The sequence below is a fragment of the Chiloscyllium punctatum genome, chromosome 25 (genome assembly GCF_047496795.1).
Source record: "Chiloscyllium punctatum isolate Juve2018m chromosome 25, sChiPun1.3, whole genome shotgun sequence".
In the NCBI taxonomy this organism is placed as follows: domain Eukaryota; kingdom Metazoa; phylum Chordata; class Chondrichthyes; order Orectolobiformes; family Hemiscylliidae; genus Chiloscyllium; species Chiloscyllium punctatum.
In genome coordinates, this window is record NC_092763.1 from 72,110,225 (window position 1) to 72,131,103 (window position 20,879).

Here is a 20,879-nt window from a genome sequence, read left to right on the forward strand (position 1 = left end):
AACAGTAAGGCAGTGGGGCAGTTCTGTATTCCTTTACCTGCGTTCCATTTAAGAAAAAAAAATGTTAACATACTTTCAGCATGATCATCTTCTGTGGCTATCTAATGTACATAGGGAGAAGCTATTTCAATGAGGTGAGTAGAAGCCAATAGCAGGACAGAGTCATCAATTAGAGCAATTTTTGTTTTAAAATGGAAGGATAACTATTATACAGGGAATGGGAGAGCAATGTAAATAGAAAATGCAGAATATGTGTCAAAGACAGTCAATGAGAATTGGATTTTAATATTTCAAGTGGAATGTTATGGGGGGCTCAGTATTTAGTGCTGTTGCCTCACAGCACCAGGGACCCAGGTTCAATTCCAGCCTCAAGTGACTGCCTGTGTGGAGTTTGTACATTCTCCCCGTGTCTGCGTGGGTTTCCTCTGGGTGCTCCAGTTTCCACCCCCAATACAAAGATCTGCGGGTTAGGTGAATTGGCTATGCTGAATTGCCCAGTGTTAGGTGCATTAGTCAGGGGTAAATGTAGGGCTATGGGTCTGGGTGGGTTACTCTGGACCTGAAGGGCCTGTTTCCACACTGTAGGGAGTCTAATCTAATCTCTTGATGTGGGCTCCTATTTACTTTCTGCATTAGCTCTGAGGGGAAGATATCAAACAAACGGTCTCCTTTGCCACCCCTGTCTTGCTCTGTCAGCACTTAATCTATAAAATGATAAAATCTAAGAACAGAAGTAGGCCATTCAGCCCATCAAATCTGCTCTATAATTCAATGAGATGACTAAACTGATAATCCTCAACTCCACTTCCTATCTTTTCCACATAACCCTCCATTCCCTTCCTGATTAAAAATCAGTTTGTCTCAGCCTTCAATACACTTAATGACCCAGTCTTGACAGCCCTCTGCAGTAAATAATTCCACATATTCACTACCCTCCAAATAAGTGTCTCCTCATCACTAAATGTGTGACACCTTATTCTGAGATGTTGCCTCAGGTACTAGACTCTAGTACAAGAGGAAGCAACCTTTCTGCGTCTACCCTGTAGAGTCCCGTATGAATCTTGTATGTTTCTATAAAGGTGACCTCATTCTTCTATACTCCAATGAGCACAGGCCCAGTCTACTCTTCATACCCAATATCAGCCCAGTGAATCTTTTCTGGACTGCATCCTATTCCAGCATATCTTTTCTCAGATAAGAAATAGTCTGATATGTCTATAGTATTCCAGCTCTGTTCTAACTTTTGCTTCGTATAGTTTTAGCTAAACCTACCTACTTTTATATTCCATTCCCTTTGGAATTCTACTTCCCTTCCCTATTTTCAGGTGAACCGGAATGCTAGGCTTTTCTAATACATGGATGAGGACTCTGATTTGTAGCTTTGTCCCCATTTAAAAAAGCTCATCTCTTCCTGCAAGCGCTCAGATTTTCCCACATTATGTTCCATTTGCTAAGATTTTGCCAATTCACTTAACCTGTTGATATCCCTTTGCAGACTCTTTGCATCAGCCTCACCATCTATTCTTGAATCACTGCAAACCTGGTGATGGTACACTCACTTTCCTCAATGAAGTCCCTACTACATATTGTAGAGGGTGGTGTCCCATCACCTGTAGTCACTGTGGTTAGTCAGCAAGTAATCAGTCCTCAACTGAGGAGATTCTAATCTCCTGTTATATATAGGCCAGACCCAGGTTAAGATTGCAAACTTCCTTTGGTAAAGGGCATAGGTGAACCAGGTGGATTTTCCTGACAATTAGCAATGATTTTATAGTCATCTTTAAACTTTGATTGAATTCAAAGTCCACCTTCTGCCATGGCAGGATTTGAACCCAGGTTCCCATATTGCCTGGGTCTCTGGATTAATAGTCAAGCAAAACACCACTAGGCTATTGCCTAGTTTTCTTGGTTATAATTTTATTAAACAGATTACATAGCTTACATAAAATTGCTGTTGTATACAGCTGTTTACAAGGGAAAGAAGCAGCAAAGCCAGGTCCCAAACCCTACCATTCAACTAGTGTACAGAGAGGAGGACAAACCTCAAATCCCAGTTTCACATAAAGACAGTGACAGTGACAGTGACATTTGTATGTAAAAAGGACAATCCAGTTACATTAAAAAGTGCATACAATACAGACCCAGCAAGCCCATCCCTCCCACCTTCCAGCTCTGTCTACCCAGACATCTTTTGACCACCTCTAGGACAGCCCACCCTGGTACCTGCCCAGGGTGACAGCAGGCAGGATGGCCTACCCTCCTTCTGGCTTCACTAACCACCCTCAGCACCTTTTGACCACCTCTGGGGCAGCCCACCCTGGTACCTTCCTGGGGTGACAGCACTGAGGACAGCTACCCCACCTTCTGGCTCTCAGTCTGCCCCTATGTACCACTGGGCTCTCACCCACCCTGATGCACCATCCAGCCAGTGGGCTATCCTGGCACACCTTCCAGCCACATCTGGGACAGCCCGTCCCCTTCCCTGGGACAACAGCATGCAGGGTAGCCCAGAAGCCTTCCAGATCTCAGCCCACTCCTATGTACCTTCTGCCTCTTGGCTACTCTGACACCTTTCAGCCACCTCTAGGACAGCTTGTCCCAATTACCCCTTCTTGGGACAACAGTGCTCAGAACAGCCTACCCACCCTCCAGCTCTCGGGGTGACAGCTTTCAGGACGACCCATGAGCCTCCCAGCTCACAGCAAGGCTGGCCAGACCCAGGGACACAATCCAGTGTAAGTGATAGACCCAACAAACACCACAATACAGTTAATTACCAAAAAACATCCTTTCCAGTGCACATTCCAAATGTAGAGTCTTCAAAATATAGAGTCCATTTCCAGAAATGGAGTCCACTCCAGTTTGAGGTGCATTGTCCAAAATGGAGTCCACACAAAACTGCAGAGTCTACTCCTGAAGGCAGCAAGTGCACACCCCACAGGTGTTCAGTCTCCATGGAGTCCTGGAAAACCAGGCCCACACTCAGGAACATAGTACAGGTACAGTTAACTCACAGGGTTTGGTCCACTCCTGAAGGAAAAGATCTTCACCCAAACTCCAGGATACAGCAAGTGCTCACCTCCCAGTACACAGGTGTTCAACCTTCAGAGGTCCAGTCCCAGGGCTAGGCCTTCCCACAGAAACAGCTCCTCTGGTAAAAAATGTATGTCTTCCACAAGGGCTCAGTCCAAACACCAATAAAAAGTGAAGACATACCAAAAACCAAAGGAAACTAGAGTCCAAGGGCTAAGCCCTACCACAAAATTAACATTACTTTCATTTTTGAGAAAAGGATAACAGGCTATAACCAGCCAGTGAAATAACAATCCCCTAATGAGAACGGAGTTAGACCTGAAACACATTGTGCATCAGGAGTTTAACAATCAGTCCTCACTTAAAGGAATACCAGTTAACAAACTGGCTAAATAATTCAGCCAGTTCAGGAATCTGGTTTCCCCCTCAAAAAAAAAGCATAAACAGTAACATACTGACTGTAACACCAGCCAGCACAGAGTCAGTCCCCTAAACTGAGGAGACTCAATCTCCTAGTTATAATATTTTATTAAACAAATTACAAAAGTTCACAAACAGTTAACATTTACAGCTGTATACAACAGCAATTTTACAAGGGAGGGGATCAGCAAAGCTAGGCCCCAAACCCTACCATTCAACCAGTTTACAGGGGAATGAGGACAAACCTCAAATCCCAGTTCCACATGACAAGACAGTGACAATGACATTTGTATATAAAAAGGAGAATCCAGTTACATAAAGTGCATACAATACAGACCCAGCAAGCCCCCATCCCTCCCACCACTAAGGCAGTCCACCCCTACCCACATTCTGGCTCAGTCCACCCCATGCCCCTTCCAGTTCTCAGTCCACCCTGAGACCTTTCAACCACCTCTAGGACAGCCCATCCTAGTACCCACCTGGGGTGACAACAGTCAGGACAGCCTACCCACCTTCCAGCTTCACTAGCCACCCTCATCACCTTTCAACCATCTCTGGGGCAGCCCAGGGTGACAGTGCTGAGGATGGCTACCCACTTTCTGGCTGTCTGCCTCTACATACCATTGGGCTCTCACCCACCCTGATGCGCCATCTGGCCAGTGGACTATCCTAGCACACCTTCCGGCCACCTCTAGGACAGCCCGTCCCCTTCCCTGGGACAGGAGCGTGCAGGGTAGCCCACACACCTTCTGGCTCTCTGCTGCTCTTAATACACCTTTCAACCACCACTAGGTCAGCCCATCCCAATTACCCCTTCTCAGGAAGGCAGTGCTCAGAACGGCCTACCCACCATCTGGCTCTCAGAGCAACTGGCATGAGGGCAGCCTACCCACCCTCTGGCTTTCAGGACAGCCTACCAACCTGCAGGTTCATAGGATGGCCTACCGACTCTGCAGCTCAGGGTGACAGCTTTCAGGACAACCCATGAGCCTCCCTCCAAGGCCTGCCAGACCCAGGGACACAAGACAGTGCAGGTGATAGACCCAGGAAACATCACAATACAGTTAATTGCCAAAACAGTCCTTTCTTGTACACAGTCTAAATCTATACAGTCTTCAAAACATAGAACCCATTTCCAGGAAGAGGCCACTCCAGTATACAATGTGCATTGTCAGAAATAGAGTCCATTCCAAACTGCAGAGTCCATTGCTCAAAACAGTCTGCAACCAAGGGCAGAGTCCACTCCTGAAGACAGCAAATGCACACCCTACAGGCATTCAATCTCCATGGAGTTCTGGCCCATTCACAGGAACATAGTACAGGTGCAGTTAACTCACAGGGGTTTTGGTCCACTCCTGAAGGAAAGGTCTTTTCTCAGACTCCAGGATACAGCAAGTGCTCACCTCCCAGTACACACACAGGTGTTCAATCTTCAGAGGCCCAGTCCCAGGACTAGGCCTCCCCACAGGAACAGCTCCTCTGGTAAAAGTGTATGTATGTCTTCCACAAGGGCTCAGTCCAAACACCAAAAGTGAAGACATACAAAAAACAAAGGAAACTCAAGTCCAAGGGCTAAGCCCTACCACAAAATTAACATTATTCTTTTCTCAAGAAAAGGAAAGAGTAACACAGGCTATAACCAGCCAGTGAAACAACAATCCCTGACGAAGAAGGGAGTTACACCTGAAACACATCAGTCCTCACTAAAAGAATGCCAGTTAACAAACTGGCTAAATAACTCAGCGGAATCAGGAATCAGGAATCAGGAATCAGGAATCAGGAATCAGGAATCAGGAATCAGGAATCAGGAATCCCCCACCCTACCCTTTCAAAAAGGAGCAGAAACTAACAGTAACATACTGATTGCAATACCAGCTAGTACAGAGTCAGTCCCCTAAACTGAGGGGTCTCCGAATCTCCTGTTTATGCCAGTCAGGGTTTTCCTGATTGGACCAGGTCAACTGCAACACATTGACTGTAACACCAACCAGCACAGAGGTATAAACAATGACTGCAGATGTTGGAAACCAGATTCTGGATTAGTGGTGCTGGAAGAGCACAGCAGTTCAGGGAGCATCCAGGTAGCTTCAAAAATCAACATTTCAGGCAGAAGCCCTTCATCAGGAATAAAGGCAGTGAGCCTGAAGCATTTGGGGGACAAGCTGGTGGAGGGTGAGGAGAAAGTAGCACAGAGTCAGTCCCCTAAACCAAGGAGACTCTGGATCTCCTGGTTATATTGGTCAGCCAAGGCTTTCCTGATTGGCCCAGGGTAACAGCCCCAATCAGGAACCTCATAGTTATTGAGGTCTACCTGGTTCCAATCACTATATTGTCAATAATTGTCATTCTCCACAGATAGTCCTCTTGAAAATTATTTCCATCTCCTATTCTGTTTTGATTTAGTCCCACCCTCCTTCTCTACACTTTCTTCTTGTTCACTATTGTTTCTGGTGGTCAGTGCTTGTAACCTGTTCTTTTAGTTGGCAAAATGCATGATTTGCTGGTAATGAGAAAAACAAAGAGGTGGTCGCTAATAAAAGAAAACTGGGTTCTTGGGGGCTACTGTGATGCAGTCTACTAAACTATGGATTTACCCTCAAATTTGTCAGCCAATTACCATTAAATTCAATTTAATGGATATTGGTTTGTTACACATGCAGGAGACTGAACATGGGAACTCTGCCACATTTCAAATGGCTGATGTATCAAAAGATCCACATCTACATGCTTAAGGAATTCTAGTTGCCATGCACATTGTAACCAGTAGGTAGCAGTATGAGACCAGCTGGAGTCATAAATAGAAGATGATTTCACAATAGGCCATTTAAGACTGGGCTGAAGAGGAATTTCTTCACTCAGACGGCCATGAACCCTTTGGTATTCTTTATTCCAGTGGGCTGTGGAAGCTCTGTCTCTGAATACATTCAAGGTAAGAGATTGATAGGTTTCCAGATGTAAGGTCACCACAATCGAAGAGTCATCTAGACTCGAAATGTGAGGTTGCTCTCTCTCCGCGGATGCTATCTGACCCGCTGTGATCTCCAGCATTTGTTTTCGTTACAGATTCCAGCATCTGTAGTAATTTGCTCTTACTAGACCTTAGGGTTGCTCTCTCAGTAGAGAGAGAGAGAGAGAGAGATGACTGGTGGTGGGTGAATCTGAGGTTTACCATGCCTCACGCAAGGGAAGAAGTTGAGGAGGACAATACTTCATGGTAACCTCAGCCAGTGCAGGAATTGAACCCAGGCTGTGGACATCACTCTGCCTTGCAAACCTGTCAGCCAGGAAACTGAGATAACCAACCTCCTAGGCTTCTAGATATCAATCTAGTTACCTAATGATATCAAGGGCTATCATGATAGTACAGGAAATCAACCATGATTTAGAATGATAGAGCAGGCTTGAGGGGCTGTATGGATGAGTCCTGCTTCTATGTTCCAATACCATGCAAATTAAAGAGACATATCTTTATGGAGCGTGGTGAGAACATGCAACTTGTTACACAAGGAGTGGTTACTATAAATAGCATGGTAAGGGAAAGCTGAAAATGTGTGAGTGAGAAGGAAAGAGGGCTGCATTGGTTGGGCAAGATGAAGGAGAGTGGGAGGAGACGCACACAGATCCGTTGCGCTCCATGGCCCTTTTCTATGCTGCAAATTCTACTGAATTCTGTATTAGATTGATAAATGTACTTGCCTTGTATTTTAAAACATAACTGCTTCTTCTGGTAGGCAATGTAACTGGATACAGCACCCAACAAAGCTGCTCCTATAGCACTGGCGATTCCAGCTATCGTGGTCTCAGGCATAGCCACTGGGAGAGAAACAATAATACAATGAGGAACAATTAGAAACTCTCAATGTGGATAACGTAACAACAGCTACCATTTACTACGTAATTTTCTTTCTTTCAATATATTAAATTTCTGTATAAAAAAAAAACAGCCACTGAAGGCTGTTTGGATTAGATTAGATTAGATTCCCTACAGTGTGGAAACAAGCCCTTTGGCTCAACAAGTCCACACTGACCCTCCAAAGAGTAACCCACCCAGACCCATTTCCCTCTGACTAATGCACCTAACACTACAGGCAATTTAGCATGGCCAATTCACCTGGTGTGCACATCTTTGGACTGTGGGAGGAAACCGGAGCACCCGGAGGAAACCCACACAGACACGGGCTGTTGTGAGACTTCACTGTACGCTTGTACAGGAATCAGGAGTAAAATTCTCCACTGGTTGGAGTCATGCCTGACACTAAGGAAGATGGATCTGGTGGTTATTGGTCAGTCATCTCAGCTCTAGTAAAGTCTGCAGGTGTTCCTTAGGGAATTGTTCTCTTCAGCTGCTCCATCAATGAACTTCCCTCCATTAGAAGTGGGGATGTTCGCTGATGACTGAATAATGTTCAGCACCATTTGTGATTCCTCAGATACTGAAGCAGTCCATGTCCAAATGAAAAAAGATATGGACAATATCCAGGCTCAAACTGACAAGTGGCTAGTAACACTCGTGCCACACAAATGCCAGGCAATGACCATCTCCTATAAGAAATGAGGACTGCAAGATGCTGGAGATCGGAGTCAAGAGTGTGGTGCTGGAAAAACTCAGCAGGTCAGGCAGCATCCGAGGAGCAGAAGAATCAACATTTCGGGCAAGAGCCCTTCATCAGGAATGAAGGTTCTTAACTCTATCTACCCTCCAAGGCTTCCCAACTTGTATACACTTGCCCAATAAATATCTATTCATCTTAGTTTTGAAATTTCCAATTTTCCAAGACTATTGAACTAATGCTAAAGATTATTTGGCGTCTGTGTTTAAATCCTTACCTTGTCTTCATCTGTTCTTTACAATTGCCACAATGGGAAAATAAACTGGGGGAAACATTGTCGACGAACTAAATTCTCCAAATAACTCATCTTAATTCTCTCTGTTTTATAGGTATTTAAACAGTTTTATAGTTTCTTCAATAGTCTAAAACATCCCGAAGTACGTCAAAGAGGCACCAAGTGGATAGTATTAGAAGGATGATTAGACAAATGATTGAAAAAGCAGCCAATAGGTATTGACAAGTAATTGGAGAAGGGAAGGGGGAAAAGTGAGAAGGAAGGGTTTGTGATGTGTTGGAACTATGAAGAATGAAATGAGAAAAATCCAGAAGACATGAGAATACTAGATTAGGGGGTGGCGAGGCTGACACATGGATTTTCAGTTCGAAGTACAACAGCATTGGGCAGGATGTTGAAATGAGCAAGACAGGCGTCAGTAGGAAAGCTGGATCTGACACACTGTTCAAGCTGACAATGACAGCCAATGGATTTCAAAAAGCAAAATATTTTCAAATCAGGATGGTACGTGACTTGGAGATGAACTTGCAGGTGGTGGTGTTCCAATGTATCTGCTGCCCTTGTCCTTCTAGATGGAAGTAGTTGTGGGTTGGGAAGGTGCTGTCTAAGGATCTTTGGTGAATTTCTAGAGAACATCTTGCAGATAGTACTGACTCTCTGTGATGGAGGAACTGAATGTTTGTAGATGTGAGGTCAATCAAACAGGCTGCTTTGTTCTAGATAGTGTAAAGTTTCCTGAGTGTTGTTGGAGCTGCGCTCATCCAAGTAAGTGGACAGCATTCTGTCATACTGTTGACTTGTGCTTTGTAGGAGTAGACAGGCTTGAGGGAGTAAGGAGCTGAACTGCTCTCTGCAAGATTCCTAGTTTCTGACCTACTCTTGTAGTCATAGTACTTACATGACAAGTCCAGTGAGTTTCTAGTTAATGGTAACCCCCAGGATGTTGATAATGGGGCTTTCAATGATGGTGATGCCATTGAATGTCAAGGGACTGTGATTAACTTGTCTCTTATAGGAGATGAGAGTGGGGTGCTGGAAAAGCATCCGAGGAACAGAAGAATCAATGTTTTAGGCAAGAGCCCTTCATCAGGAATGTGGATATTTCAAAACTGAGATGGACAGATCTTAATTGGGCAAGTGCATACAGGGGTGGGAAGCCTTGGAGGGTAGATGGTGTTAAGATGCCGATCAACTTCTCTTCCTAAATCCACAACATGGAAACATATTCATACACTTGTCAGAAACAAAGATTGTGACTATTTCAAACTTGCATGATCATCATGAGTACGATCGGAAATTTGGAAAAAAATTCTGAAGGACAGGATTAATCAATACTTGGAAAAGTAGGGATTGATCAAGGATAGTCAGTGCAGATTTGTAGAGGGAGATCCTTCTGATTAATTTAGTTGAATTTTTTGAAAAGGTGACTAAATATTTTGATGAGGGTAATGCAGTTGATGCGGTTTACATGGACTTCAGTCAGTCCTTTGGTAAGGTCTCATATGGAAGGGTGGTCCAAAAGGTAATAGCCCATGGGACAGGGCCAGTTTGCAAACTGAATCCAAAATTGGCTTACAAATAGAACACACAACATGGGGCAGTACAGGCCCTCCAGTCCTTGATGTTGTGCTGACCTTTTATCCTACTCTAAGATCAGACTAACCTACATACCCTTCATTTAACTATTATCCAAGTGCCTATCCAAGATTCGCTTAAATGTATCTGACTCTGCTATCACCACTGGTAGTGCATTCCACGCACCCATCACTCTCTGCATAAAGAACCTACCTCTGACATCTCCCCTAAACCTTAAAATTATGTCCTCTTGTGATAGCTATTTCTTCCCTGGGAAAAAGTCTCCGGCTATCCGCTCTATCTATGCCTCATCATTGTGTACACCTCTATCAAGTCACCTCTCATCCTTCTTTGCTCCAATGAGAAAAGCCTGAGTTCCATCAATCTTACTTCATGAGACATGCCCTCCAGTCCAGGCAGCATCCTGGTAAATCTCCTCTGCACCCTCTCTAAAACTTCCACATCCTTCCTATAATGAGGTGACCAGAAGTGAACACAATATTCCAAGTGTGATCTAACCGGGGCTCTATAGAGCTACAGCATAACCTCATGGCTCTTAAACTCAACCCACCTGCTAATGAAAATCGACACACCATGTGCCTTCTTAACAACCATATCAATTTAGGAGACAACTTTGAGGGAAGTGTGGACATGGACCCAAGATCCCTCTGTTCCTCTACACTGTCAAGAATTCTGCCTTTAACCTTGTATTGTGCATTCAAGTTCGATGTTCCAACATGAATCACTTCACACTTTTCCAGGTTGAAATCCATCTGCCAATTCTCAGCCCAGTTCTGCATCCTGTCAATGTCCTGTTGCAACCTACAACAGGCCTCCAGAGTACGCACCACTGCACCAACCTCTGTGTCATCGGCAAACTTACTAACCCATCCTTCCACTTCCACATCCAAGTCTTTATAAGAATCACAAACAGTAGAGATCCCAGAACAAATCCTTGCGGAACACCACTGATCGCCGCGCTTCAGGCTGAATACTTTCCATCTACGCTCACCCTCTGTTTTCTATGGACCAGCCAATTCTGTATCCAGACAGCCAGATTTCCCTGTATCTTATGCCTTCTTACTTTATGAATGCACCTACCATGGGGAATCTTATCGAACACTTTGCTAAAATCTATGTACACCACATCCACCACTCTACCTTCATCATGTGTTTTGTCACATCCTCAAAGAATTCAATTAGGCTCGTAAGGCATGACCTGTCCCTCATAAAACCATGCTGTCTCTCTCTAACCAAGTAATCATAAATTTGGTCTCTCAGGATCCTCTTCAATAATGTGCCCACCACAGACGTAAGACTGAATGGTCTGTAATTCCCAGGATTATCCCTATTCCCTTTCTTGAACAAGGGAATAATATTTGCCACCCTCCAATCTTCTGGCACTACTCCAAATGAGTGAGGATGCAAAAATCATCGCCAAAGACATAGCAATCTCTTCCTTCGCTTCCTGTAGTAACCCATCCAGCCCAGGGGACTTAGCTATCCTTAAGTTTTTCAAAATTTTAAGCACATGTTCCTTCCTAACATCAACCTGTTTCAGTATATCAGTCCATTTCATGCTGTTGTCACAAACAACAAGGTCCCTCTCAGTAGTGAATACTGAAGCAAACTATTAATTAAGGACCTCCCCTATCTCCTCCGACTCCAGGCACAAGTTCCCTCTACTATCCCCGATCGGCCCTACCCTCACTCTGGCCACTCGTTTGTTCCTCGGATAAGTGTAGAACGCTTCAGGTATTTCCTTAATCTTACCCGCTAAAGCTTTTTCATGCCCCCTTCTAGCTCTTCTGAGTCCATTCTTCAGTTCCTTCCTGGCTACCTTGTAACCCTCTAGAGTCTTGTCTGATCTTTGTCTCCTCAAGTTTCCTTCTTCCTCTTGACTTGACGTTCCACATCCCTTGTCACCCAAGGTTCCTTCACCCTACCATCCCTTCCTTGTATCAGTGGGACAAAGCTGTCCAGCACTATCACCAAGTGCTCCCTAAACAACCTCCACATTTCTGTTGTGCATTTTCCTGAGAACATCTATTCCCAATTTATGCTTCACAGTTCTTGCCTAATAGCATTGTAATCCCTCCCCTCCCCCAATTAAATACTTTACTTTCCCATTCTGTCTGCTCCTATCAATCTCCATGACTATAGTAAAGGTCAGGGAGCTGTGATCACTGTCACCGGAATGCTTTCCCACTAAGAGATCTGACATCTGGTTTATTGTCAAACACCAAATCCAATATGGCCTCCTCTCTAGGAAGGCTATCTACAAATTTGAGTCAGGAATCCTTCCTGGACATACCTGACAAAAACTGCTCCATGCAAACTATTTGAACTAAATATGTGGAATGTGCTGCCCGAGAGGGCGGTGGAGGTAAGTATTCTCACAATATTGAGGAAGCATCTAGATGTGCACTTAAAATGCTAAGGCAGAGCAGGCTATAGACCAACTGCAAATGAATGGGATTAGTATTATTTGGTGTTTGTTGGTCAGCATAGACTGAAGGGCCTGTTTTTTTTAGCTGTATGACTGATTCCTTTGATATTAGGGGTGCCTGGCCTGAGCTGTCATCACAGAAGGCTCTGTCAGAGTGCTCCATAAAACAGAGGACACAGTGGCCAGGCTACCTTCAGTTGAAATGTAGGAAAGTAGGAACACTTACCCTGATCCTGGTCACTGGGAGGTACGTTGCCACCTGGAAAACAACGTTAGAGTTCTTTTAGTGTCTCATCTAAAGAATGGTCATTAAAATGGGACACAGACGGTGACAGATGACTATGAATACGTTGACCAATGTCAATCATCTCATACATCAACAATGATCCCAATTCATCCTGCTCAAGACTGTTCTGTTGCAGAGGATAGGGGAAGAAACAGCAGTGAAGGAAAGCTTACATTAATATCACCTCTTTTGTAAATTCAGAATGTGCTACATTGCATCTGAGCCACTGAAGTACACTTGAAGGGTAACCACAGTTTTAACAGAGATATATAAAACAGAAGGAGGCCATCTGTATCCATGTCAGCCAAGAAAGAACTATCCAGTCTATACATAGCTGTGACTCAGTTGGTAACACTTCCACCTCTGACCACAATGTCCTGAATTCAAGTCACCCTGTGGACGTAAAGACCAAAGAGGACTCTCCAACACAGCACTGAGAGAGCATTGCAGCTGATACATTAAACCGAGGCCCAGCTGCTTCTTGGTGGCTGGAAAAGATCCTGCGGTATTAGTTTGAAGATGACCAAGGAAGCCATCTCCTATGTCCTGGCCACGTTCTATCACTCAGTCATTATCACAAAATCAGACTGTCTGGTGATTATCAAACTGTTAACTGCAAACATGATCAAACAGCTATTTGCAAATGTTAGTCTGCGATATCAAAATAACCAAAGTAGAAAAGAAAGAAACTACCTCTTGATGCCTTGAAGTCTACAGCAGCTTCAAATATTTTTGAAAATAAGAATTTCTACCTCTACCTTCCTTTTGGGCAGTGAATTCTAGAGCATCCCCTGGGACAGAAATATATTCGGACTCCTCTAAGCCTTCCACTAATTAGTCTAAATCTATACCGTCCTGGTTACTGACCTCTCTGTTAATGAATATAGCTCCTTCTTATCCACTCTAAGTCACCTCCTTCATTTTGTTTCTACAACTTAGCTAAACCTTGCCTCCACATCTTCTGTTTAAAAGAAAATAACCCAAATCTGCTCAAATTTTCCTATTAGGTGAATTTTCAATATACTTTGGGGGATGCAGTATCATATCAGATCATCAGAGGTCTGGTCAAAGAGGTAGGATCTATTTAAAGCATGAAAACAAGGACATGGGTGGGGGATTGGGTGGGGGGGGGAGAGATTGGAGTGTAGGTGGCTAAAGGTGTGGCCATCAATGGTGAAGAAGTTAAAGTCGGGAGATGGTCGTAGCTGGAAGTAGAGGAACACCGATATCTGGGAGGGTGGTGGAACTGGAGGAGAATAGAGAGACTTGGGGGAAGGGTGGGGCGAGGGGATGTGGGGGCCGTGTGTTTGGCCAGGCCATGGAGGCATGGTGGCTCAGTGGTTAGCACTGCTGCCTCACAGCGCCAGGGACCTGGGTTCAATTCCAGCCTCAGGCAACTGTCTGTGTGGAGTTTGCACATTCTCCTCGTGTCTACGTGGGTTTTCTCCGGGTGCTCTGGTTTCCTCCCACAGTCCAAAAATATGCAGGTCAGGTGAATAGACCATGCTAAATTGCCCATAGTGTTAGGTACAGGGGTAAATGTTAGGGAATGGGTCTGGGTGGGTTGCTCTTCGGAGGGTCGGTGTGGTTTCTTGGGCCAAAAGACCTGTTTCCACAATGTAAGTAATCTAAGATTAATAAAGATGAGGATGTTAAAACTCACGATGTTGCATGTGAGCTGAGGAGAAACAAGGGAACAGGGCTTTGTGTCAGTTAAGACAAGCGCAATAGAGTTTTAGTTGACAGGTTTATGCCAGGTTGAATGTAGGAGGTAGTCCAGCAACAGAATGTAGATTAAATAGCTGACAGTGTGGAAACAGGCCCTTCGGCCCAACAAGTCCACACTGACCCTCCGAAGATCTACCCACCCAGACCCATTCCCCTATATTTACCCCTTCACCTAACACCACAGGCAATTTAGCATGGCCAATTCACCTAACCTGTACATTTTTGATCTGGAGGAGGAAACCCACGCAGACACTGGGAGAATGTGCAAACTCCACACAGACAGTTGCCTGAGGTGGGAATTGAACCCAGGTCTTTGGCACTGTGAGGCAGCAGTGCTAACCACTATGCCACCGTGCAGGTACAATGCAGTTGTAAAACTGCTGTTGTTTACAGCAGAAGGGAATGGACTGACATTGTATCGACCCTCAGCTAAAAGAACGAACTGAAGCAGAGGAAGAATGTGGAGCACCAGCCACTAAGGTGTAGTCACATATAGCAGTAACAAAGGCACGAGTGGCATTTTCAGCAGCAGACAAACTGAGATGGATAATGTGGAGAAACATTACCGAGGTGGAAACAGACTGTCTTAGTGATGGTACGGATATGGTCAGAGGCTCATGTCTGGATAAAATGCCACCCACAGAGTGGCTTAACCTCACACTGTACCAGAGAACAGGATGGAGCCAGTAGCTCAGGAACAGAGTTTGTAAAGTGGGAACAGAGTTTCTGAAGTGGCTTTGGGTTCCCAAATATCTAAAATGACAATATTTCTGCTCACTCGTGGCTGTATTTTGTCAAGCATTTGACGGCGGAGGTGCTGAGGGAGGATGGTGGTGAGGTGCAGCTGGGAAGTGAAAAGTACTGCTGTGTTTTCCAAGGAGGGCACGGAGGGGGAACCATATCGATGATAAATTTAGCCATGTTCGCCCATTAAAGATGTTGCCCTACCAGAAGTAGCCAGGTGACTTCGGTCTCTTGTGCCAGGATGCATAGTTGTCAGTATGTCTCTGTGCATCTGTGGACTTCATTATGTATGGTCATGAATGAACTGAGATTATAACTATCAAACCGGGGTCTGAAAGCCGAATAAATCAATGAATTAGCTCACGCCTGTCACTTGTCCATTGATCTCAACCTGAAACCATTTGCACAATATCCTTAAGAACTTTCAGCAGAATATAATGGAGCCCTCTGTTACCTAAATAGTTATTTGTAAAATTTTAGACCCCAAAATTATGATCACATGAATTCACTTCCAAGGTTACTATATGAGGAGAGTACAACATCAATATTAGAAGGAGATGAAGAAGAGCATAAGGAAGGAAAATGGGAACAAAAGGGTAAATGTGATTGAAAAATGCTCAACTACACCTTCCTGAATTGAATCGACTCTGTATCGCAACTTCTCCTAACGATATTCTGATATATAGCAATTAATACATATGTTGTGCAACATTCATTGTGTGAAAACCAACAACCTTATGAATCTAATTGTTTGTCACTTACCTGATTTTTTCTTATCAGGTTTATAGTCTCCACCACCCAATAGATCTTCCAGGTCTTTATCTGAAATGTTCGAGGTACCTAGACATAGACAGGAAATGGCATCACTGACAAACACTGGAATTAAACTGTTGCACCCCAGGGGCAGGTATTTAAGTGGAAGTGACATTCTAAAGTTTGAACACTGAGTGCCAAACAACAATTCAGGAATTGGTGCTCATTCAGCTGACAAAGATAAACGGAATTTGCTCTAGTCCAAATGATCAGGTAGCAAAGAATCTGCGTGTCAAAATCAACTCATTGATGCAAATAGAACTGAGCATATAATGCATATTCTGAAAAAAAATATCCACGGTGTATTGTTTAGTCTAAAGCCTTCTGACCCAAGGTAAAATGCTGACACACACCAGCCAATCAGGAGCACAGTAGTACTCGTTAAGGAATAAACTAAGGAATGGAAGTGTTGGAAAAGGGATAGCTATTACAAATCGGTTTTATTTACAGACAACAATCTCAGCATCCAAGTATGCTGCTTGTCAACCATCTCTCTCACACCAATTGCTTGATGGGTTAATGTTTTGCATATGATAGCAGGAGTTAGATAATTCCCAAATGATTCAATGGAATCATACCCAAAATGTGACATGATGCAATTTAGGCCAACATCCCTTAGAACGAGACTGTCAAAACATGTCAATATTGAAGCAACCCTTGAAAAAAGTAAGAGTGATGTGTCCTTTGCTGAACAGCAAACTAATGATTCCCCAGATCACTGTCTGAAATAATTCAGCAGTTTCACAGCATTCACATACCTACCTGATGGCAAGAGGCTTCAGATTTACCTCACATGTCACCTTAAATTGATATAATCTGTCAATGTAGTCTGGAGAAAATTCAACACACAGCTGGACAGGGTTGTTTCACTGTGATCAACTTCTCTTGTGGATGAGGTTCCTTTATTGATAATAGTTGAACTAATATTGCTGGAGGTACCATGATACAAAGGCTGGAGACAAGTCAGGTTTAGCTCCACCACAAATTATTATTTTCTTTCAGTCCACTGTTCTTTTGCTTTTTTTTTGAGCTTTACATCTTATTTTGGATTTAAGCCAGATCAAAATCTCAGGACACAGAGATGTCTCTGAGAGCTCTCTGTTCTAAGGCTTGACTGATGGGAGACGGAGCACAAGTGACCTGTGGAAACAGAGCAATCCCCTCAGGAGCAGGCAGAATAACATCAGCACAGGGCTCTGTGAATATTAGCACATTGGATCATGAGTTAACACGTGTCCCTGGAGTCAGTTACATGGAAAGAAACGGAATAATTATTTGCTTCACTGTTATGGCATTGGAGTATTTCACTTAGAGCACAAAAAAAATTACAAGCCTATAATTTGTCCAAAAGAATAATTTGTTCAAGAATAATTAACTCCGGATCCCAGTTGGCATTAAAATCATGATTTCACTTGTTTGCAAGTTGAGCTGGGAGGGCTGTGGGGCAAACTATTTGGGAAACATGAAGCAGTCACAGCAACTGTGTCACTTAGTTACTTCTAGGGGAGTGTGTGTGTGTGTGTGTGTGTGTGTGTGCGCGTATGTGTGTGTGTGCACGTATGTGTGTATGTATGTGTGTGCGTGTATGTGTGTTGGGGGGGGGGGGTGGCGGGGTGCATACCTCCTACTCTTCATTCACTAGGATTGCTGTTTAGTATTTACCTCTTTCACAAATACTGCTCACCCAGGAAATCCAGCTAGTCAGGCTGGGTTAAACCTGACAGATCATCTAGAAGCAGACACAACCTCGTTACAATGTGAAGGGTCTCTATTTTTCCTTCAATGTTCTCATTTTGTTTGGTGGCGCTGTGAGTTGAGGTTAGGGTTGGTTGAACTTTGAACATCTACATGTTTTAAAAAGGGAGAACAGTCGCAGATGTTTGCACTGGTGACTGGCCTGGAAGATAATGTAATCCTGAAAGAAGGAACAGTGTGTATTAATTGGCACTAAATATGTTGCTATACCCAGGACTGGCAGCTGGTTGGATGTCGAGTTGCTCAATCAAGGAGGGACTGATATTAACCTATCAATCACAGAGAATATTAATTTAAAAAATACAAGGATGCAGTAAACATGTTTTGACTGGTTATGGTAGGTGCAGAGTGATTTTTGGAGACTTTTGGACTGGCTGCTTTTGTTTTTACTTTTTCCCAGTGTCAGAATTGTTACAGAATTGTTGAATGTTCTGAGAAAATCCCAGTTCGTAAGAATCAGTAAAAGATTCTGGAAGTCTACTGAAATTGTTTGCATTCACCAGTCACTTTAAATTAGATATTCGGTTTTGTGCCTGTGAACAACTCATTATCCAAGGAGTGCATGAAGGCTTGGCATCCATTGTTTGAAAGTGTTTAACTGAACTGGCAAATCCTTTACTTCTCTTTCTAGTTTTTCGATGTCTGTTAGTTTGTCTGTGTATGAATGGGGTTGTTATGATCAAAGAAAATTGGATTTAAAGCATAGATATTTATTAAATTAAGTTGTTTAGTTTTGTCCTACTAAAGTCACCATAATACTAATAAATAGTTAATTTTTGTTTAATTATAAACTTGGTGCTCAATATTTGTTATTCATAAAGTCTAGTTAAGAAGAACTGGGCAAATTTGGAGGGTCATTGAATATTTGAGTTTCACAATGTTGCAAATCCAGTGATAGTAAGGCTGATTTGGTTTGGCTTGTCAAAATAACACATAAATGACCAGCCATCTACCTACGACTGTGTTTGCCTCCATCTCACCCCAGATCTGTTTAACCTGGAAGTAGTTGGCTGGAGGGAAGTTTTGAAATTTTGGGTTTTTTTTTTAGTAAATTCCCTGACTCCAATCATCCCAGTTTTCTAATTGGTTGGTGATGGGGGTAGCGGTTGGGAAGAGGGTATGGGTGAGGGAGATGGAAGGTAATTTTTTTTTCGGAAGTCTGCGTCATTGAAATGGTTTCAAAATGACTGAGTAGAACAGGTTACTAATTTGTAACTGGTGGCTCTTCGTTTTCAAGAGGTGAACCTGAACTTTGGGAGAAAAGCTTCTGTTTAAAACTGAACCATTTTCAAAATTGTCAAAGCGCAAATTAGACGGAAGATAGCAGAAAGAGGACATTATACAGCCATGCGCCAGCTCGATTAACATTTGCAAATTTTATCCAGGCTCAGAGGTTACACTGCCGTTATATTCTAGTAAAACCGTGCAAGGCTCTTATTAAATCACATTTTATCAATGGTATAAAGAGTATGCAATTCTTAAATTTTTTTTAACAAGCAGAAGTTTTAAGTCCCAGAAAGGACAGTGCTGTTAATAGACACATACTGCGTATACAGGATAGGGACAGTCTTTGGAGATCTGAGATCAGAATGCAGTGAGGAACAGGATAGGAGGATGCAAGTAAAGCTGGATGAATCCAGAAAATGTCTCTCTCTTCAAAAAATACAGAACATATCAGTGCCCTGATTTAAGTTGTTCATACAGCTAGAAGATATGACACTCTGTTCCTACTTTGAGACAGCAATATGTTATTCTGTTTGTAATGGATTCTGCCAGCATGCTTTCTTCGATTTGTGTCTTTAATCCATCTAGTAACTATAGGGGTTAGAAAGCACCACTGTTCTAACACCGAAACAATACACTTGGGCTAATTCTGTGACAACTTGTTGGATTGTTACTACTTCATATGGGCACAGATGTAGGAGGGTACAGCAGTAAGAACTCAACAGAACACATTAATTCAATAGTTTGTGCGCTGGTTTTCAAATGATGTCCTGGCCAACAAATGTTTACTCATTTGACCTTTTGGAGAAACGCAATGGGTCTAATTAGTCTTGCTGATATTCAGAGCTGAAAATGTGTTGCTGGAAAAGCGCAGCAGGTCAGGCAGCATCCAAGGAACAGGAGAATCGACGTTTCGGGCATCAGCCCTCCTTCAGGAATGAGGAAAGTGTGTCCAGCAGGCTAAGATAAAAGGTAGGGAGGAGGGACTTGGGGGAGGGGCATTGGAAATGCAATAGGTGGAATGAGGTCAAGGTCTGTTATCACCCTCACCTTGACATCCTTCCACCTATCGCATTTCCAACGCCCCTCCCCCAAGTCCCTCCTCCCTACCTTTTATCTTAGCCTGCTGGACACACTTTCCTCATTCCTGAAGGAGGGCTGATGCCCGAAACGTCGATTCTCCTGTTCCTTGGATGCTGCCTGATCTGCGCTTTTCCAGCAACACATTTTCAGCTCTGATCTCCAGCATCTGCAATCCTCACTTTCTCCTTGCTGATATTCAGACAATGTACTGAACATGACGTACCCCTTAAAAGCTTCAGCCCCCTGCCTGTATAAACAGGCAGCATAGGTTATAAATCTGCTCTCCACCTTCAAAATATCATTTTTTTGATTAAAAGTGATACCAACAGCCAAGCCTTTGCCACAGCTAGTGATGCTAGCTTGTGTGTACGAGTCACTGTTGTGACTTGCTATTAAAACTTTCACTTTGTGAATGCAAATATTAAGGCTGTGAGTTGGAAACCTTCAACAATGATCAGATTTTTTGAAATTGCATTGTCCCTTTTGCAGCAATGTATTCGCAAAGTCGAATAACTAAGAATATTCAGTGCAGCACCTTTAATCGGAGTGGAAAAATGACTCCCTCAATAGGACCGGCTGATTGGATTGTCATAAGGACTGCTAATTTAAATGGTTAGCAGGAGAATAACTGCCTTGCTTTAATAGTGTGGTCATCTGAAAATGGCTGCCCTTGTGAGGAGATCTTTGTTGTTGAAAAGGCTCAGTCTTGCCAGCTGTCTCGAAAGTCTGACTCAGAGTGTCAAATCAGATCTTTTGCATTACATTTGGTTTGATTTTGAAAACTTTGACCTGGATCACCCAGCTCTAGTGACAACCTCCTTACCCATTCTTTTACCTCCTTTAGGTTTGTCATTTCCTTTGGAGCCTGGAACAGAAGGGTGATCTGTTGGACAGATGGAAACTTTAGCTAAGAACATTAAAGCA

At 43.4% G+C, this 20,879-nt stretch overlaps 1 protein-coding gene across 7 annotated transcripts in view; it reads right to left on the reverse strand.

The window, feature by feature from the left end:
- cd99l2 (CD99 molecule-like 2) overlaps positions 1-20,879 on the reverse strand; it is a 201,803-nt gene that overhangs the window by 46,343 nt on the left and 134,581 nt on the right. For 4 of the 7 annotated variants that reach the window (XM_072595549.1, XM_072595551.1, XM_072595547.1 and 1 more), the window contains exons 6-9: positions 20,779-20,838; positions 15,843-15,920; positions 12,549-12,581; positions 7,150-7,266 (exon numbers count right to left, since the gene is read on the reverse strand). In XM_072595549.1, coding sequence (XP_072451650.1) covers positions 7,150-7,266; positions 12,549-12,581; positions 15,843-15,920; positions 20,779-20,838 — 288 coding nt within the window. The remainder of the gene's footprint in view (positions 1-7,149; positions 7,267-12,548; positions 12,582-15,842; positions 15,921-20,778; positions 20,839-20,879) is intronic. The other 3 variants (XM_072595552.1, XM_072595553.1, XM_072595548.1) reach the window with 2 other exon arrangements.